At 47.3% G+C, this 4091-nt stretch overlaps 1 protein-coding gene across 1 annotated transcript; it reads right to left on the bottom strand.

Moving 5' to 3' along the window:
- Window positions 1-581: 581 nt before the first annotated feature.
- Window positions 582-3425, bottom strand: LOC124665745 (probable inactive receptor kinase At5g58300). The gene is made up of 2 exons (XM_047203131.1): window positions 2083-3425; window positions 582-1515 (listed from the first exon to the last, which is right to left on the bottom strand). The coding sequence occupies exons 1-2, from the start codon at window positions 3368-3370 to the stop codon at window positions 902-904; spliced, it is 1902 nt and encodes a 633-aa protein (XP_047059087.1). The 5' UTR covers window positions 3371-3425; the 3' UTR covers window positions 582-901.
- Window positions 3426-4091: the final 666 nt, after the last annotated feature.

Here is a 4091-nt window from a genome sequence, read left to right as displayed (position 1 = left end):
ACAAGCCGCTGTCATACTATTTCCTATTTGCCTTTTGTAACGACGTTGTCATCGTGCTTGCCGTTGCCCAGCCTGTCCACCCAACCCAACTCGCCGCCACCACGTGAAATCCTCGACAGTCGACAGGAGCTGGAGTCCCCGGGGAATCATGGCGGCCATCGACAATCACGGTATCTCGCCGGGACCTGCGGCCGTGGCCCGTGGAGCTGACAGCAGAGTCCAACCGCGTCGCGTAATGGCTAGCTGGGAGGGAAGAACACCCTTGATTGCCGCAGCGCATGTTCCGTCCGCCGGATGAGGCTGCCATTCGCCAGCTCGAGGTGTCGGTGTGGCCGCCGTCCCGATCGACGTGTTCCCGACTGGAAGAGCTGAGCTGCTTTTTACCCGCAGGGTTCCGTCGGTTCCAGGCCTTCCGGCGTCCGACACTCCGGCGGCACGTCGAGGCACCTTGACGACACGGGCGGCAAGCTCAGATGGGCTAGAACCAAGGTAACACAAGTTTGGTCGTCTGGTGCGATCCACACAAGGAAAAACTTGCAAACACAAGGGAAGTTCAATGAATATAATCACACTCTGAGGAAAAAATTGCCAAACAAACTACAGAACAATACTGCCAACACACGTACGCCCTGAAGATCAGAGGAGCTACCCAACCCAAACGACGGCAACGGCCATCGCATATTCAGATCACTAATAAGCAATTAGTCCCACTAATCTTAAAAGCCAGAGCAAAAATCACCCCAGAAACGAAAAAAATCAACAGAAACCTCACACCCCACTAATTAAGCAACCGGCTATCCACTTTCGCTGAAGCTATCATCTATAAGCAAGTAACTATGCAGCCTAGCTTAGCTAGCTACCTCTGCTAAACACAAGGAACTCTTTCTTGTCTTCGGCGCTCTCACGACGCCTGGCCGGTCTCCTCCGGCGGCGTTATCGCCCCCGAGGAGGAGTTCCGGATCTCGGCGATCCTCCTGATCACCTCCTCCATCTTAGGCCGCTGCTCCGGCGGGATGGCGACGCACGCCATCGCGACCTGGAGCAGCTGGACCATCTCGTCCTCGATGTTGGGGTGCCGCAGCAGGTCCACATCGAAGACCTCCGCGGTCCACTCTTCTCGGACCACGGACTGCACCCACCTCGGCAGGTGCTCGATGGAGTCTTCGCGCCCGGGGGACCTGAGAGGGGCTTTTCCTGTTAGCATTTCGAGGAGTAGGACGCCGAAGCTGTAGACGTCCGACTTCTGGGTCGGCTTCTTGGTCTCCAGGACTTCCGGTGCGCGGTATCCGATGAGCCGCGCGGGAGAAGGTAGAGTGGTCATGAGCTGTGCCAGGCCAAACTCGGAGACGCAGCCGTCCAGGTTCTGTGACAGGAGGATGTTCGATGATTTGAGGTTGCCATGGATGAACTTCCCGCTTCCCTCCGCGTGAAGATGAGCTAGTCCACGGGCCACACCAAGAGATATCTTTACTCTCGTATCCCAGTCCAATGCAGCTCTTCCAGTAGCTTTATTCCCTGAAATAATTACAGTCAACCACAGTAATGTCATTCCATTTGAACAGCCGACAGACACCATGGTCACTCTAGTCTTATCAACAAGGACTGGTCCCTCTGATATAAGCTACTAGGGCAGATCAAAGTAGACTTCCAAATCTCATTGCAGTGCTACGGTGAACACTAACTAGGAGAAACACGAGGAAGCTCCTTGATTCCTTCTACTTGTTCTGATTGAAAATGGTTAACGATGTTCAAGGCCAAATAACTTTATATATCTAGAAGGTTCTACCAGTTTATTCACAGAAATTGGGGGGTTCATCTTAGACTTGACGAAGAATGGCAACTAAACTTTTTAGAGAAAATGCCATAACACAGTGAATCTACAGTCTAGAGATTTCCAACTAATCAATGATGAAAATGCTTTAAGAGTGCCTATATCAGTTGAGTCTTGAGTTACGGAATTTTGTAGCTTAATACAGAATAACATGTTGAATAGGCCTCGCAGGTGGTTCCATAACTGCTAGAAGTTCATAAGCACTAATGGGTTATAAGTTTCAAATATAAGAGGGATAACAAATGACATACCATGCAAAACAGCAGCAAGGCTACCAGATGGGACATAGTCATACACCAGTAGCTTTTCATCTTTGGAGTAATAATAAGCACGCAGTGGAACAACATTCTGGTGCTGGCCAATCCTGCCAACTATCTCCATCTGTTGTTCAAATTCTTTCTTCCCCACCACCATCTCCTTTAATCTCTTGACCACAACTGTTGTGCCATCCTCAAGAACAGCCTTGTAGGTGGTTCCATAACTTCCTTTTCCAAGTACCTCAGCTGAAGCTCTCAGCAAATCCTCCAGGTCAAAATTATATGAAGAACCCTCGAAGAAAACCAATTTATTCCTCTCTGCTTCCTGAACACTACTGCTATAGTCTTCCTTTGGATTTTCTACCCTTCCACCTGCAATAGCTTTTCCTTTGGACGACGAAGCTGCGGCTGGTTCTTTGTCTTTCTTTCTCTTGCAAATGCATATCAACAGTACAAGAATCAAGATGAGCAACAATACCCCTCCTGCAGCAGCAATTGCAATCAGAACACCAGTCCTGATCCTTTTCCATAAGCTCTTCTTGGTCTTGCTAGGCATTGATGGTGAAGGTGTTGGAGAAGGAGAAGGTGCAGTTCCAGGACATGATTCCAATGGAAACCCACACAGAAAGGAATTCCCCAGGAAGGAACTGGCCGGGAATTTCTGCAGGGAAGGTGGTATTGGACCACTCAGGTTGTTGTTACTCACATTGAAATGCCTCAGTTTGGGGAGTTGGAGGTCAGGGATGGGTCCAGAAAGAGAGTTGTTCTGGAGAAGGATTGCAGTAAGTCCAGTTAGATTTTGCACTCTCAATGGTATTTCTCCATCGAAGGTGTTGTAGGACAGGTCTAGGAATGTTAAACTGGAAGAAAGGGAAGTTGGTATGATTCCAGACAGGTTATTATGCTGAAGGTAGAGGGAATGAAGAGAAGGAATAGATCCCACATCAGGAGGGAGGTCAATAGTAAGGCGATTGGACCTGAGGCTCAATACCTCCAGGGCATCAAGCTTGCCAAGCGTGTCCGAGGGTATTGGGCCAAAGAGTCCTACTGCAGGTAGGCGTAATGTGTGTACACGGCTACTGTCCTGTGTACATGTCACTCCCACCCAAGAAGTGCAGACAGGTGTTGTGGAGCTCCAGTTGAGCTTCCTACCATGGGGCAGTGATGCAGCGAATGCAAGAAGAGCCTGCTTGTCGGAGTTCAGATCAGCACTTTCAGCATTAAGGATGCAGGCAAACAGAACGGCAGCAGGCAGAAAGACAGCAAGCATAAGATGTCCCATGGTTGAGACTTGCTTCAAGCGAGTAGGTTTTGACTGTACAATCCAAGCTTTCTCATCAGTTCTTCAATCTTCTAGCAGGAGAAAGAAAACACGCGGTAAGTGAAAGTGGCGCATAAAACATCGAAGCAACAATAGATAATATGGCTAAAAAGAACTGTGCAAAAAGAGCAGTTAAAAGGAAGTAATTCAGATTATGAAAGATGAAGCATAAACTTTGCACCTAGATGAACTTTTAGGTTTTGGCATTAACTTCCTAATAAAAACAAAATATGCTCAAGAAATCTAGAAAAGGATGAAAGGATCGATGAGCGGATTTTCCACTCTATCCTAATTCTTAACGAGACACACATAATAATCTACACACTAGAAAATACAAAGAGAGAACTTGGGAGTTGAATGAATGACATGTTTTCCTCTATTAACAGTATCCATGTTCATAGCTTTTAACTCAAGGTCCCAGTTTGGATCAACCAAACAAAAATCCATAGGCCAGCTAACAAATAGGATATATCCTCATATCACAGCTGTTTAAGATAACAGGTGTTGACAGACCAGAATTATATACAGACAGAGTACTTGGTCAAATAAACAATATAAGGTGTACCTTAAACAACAATAATGTTCTTGAGACTTGCAAGTTCCAGGACAGCGTTTCAGAAAAGTCCCATTTGTACATACCTAAGCTAATCATTAAGTATAACCAGGAATACTACACTTGGCA

The sequence above is a fragment of the Lolium rigidum genome, chromosome 6 (genome assembly GCF_022539505.1).
Source record: "Lolium rigidum isolate FL_2022 chromosome 6, APGP_CSIRO_Lrig_0.1, whole genome shotgun sequence".
In the NCBI taxonomy this organism is placed as follows: Eukaryota; Viridiplantae; Streptophyta; class Magnoliopsida; order Poales; family Poaceae; genus Lolium; species Lolium rigidum.
This window is presented reverse-complemented; position numbering and strand designations above follow the sequence as displayed.

Coding starts and splice junctions, on each gene's coding strand:
- LOC124665745 (XM_047203131.1), bottom strand. CDS start 3,370: ATGGGACATCTTATGCTTGCTGTCTTTCTGCCTGCTGCCGTTCTGTTT. Junction 1,516..2,082: donor CCTTGCTGCTGTTTTGCATG/GTATGTCATTTG, acceptor TAATTATTTCAG/GGAATAAAGCTACTGGAAGA.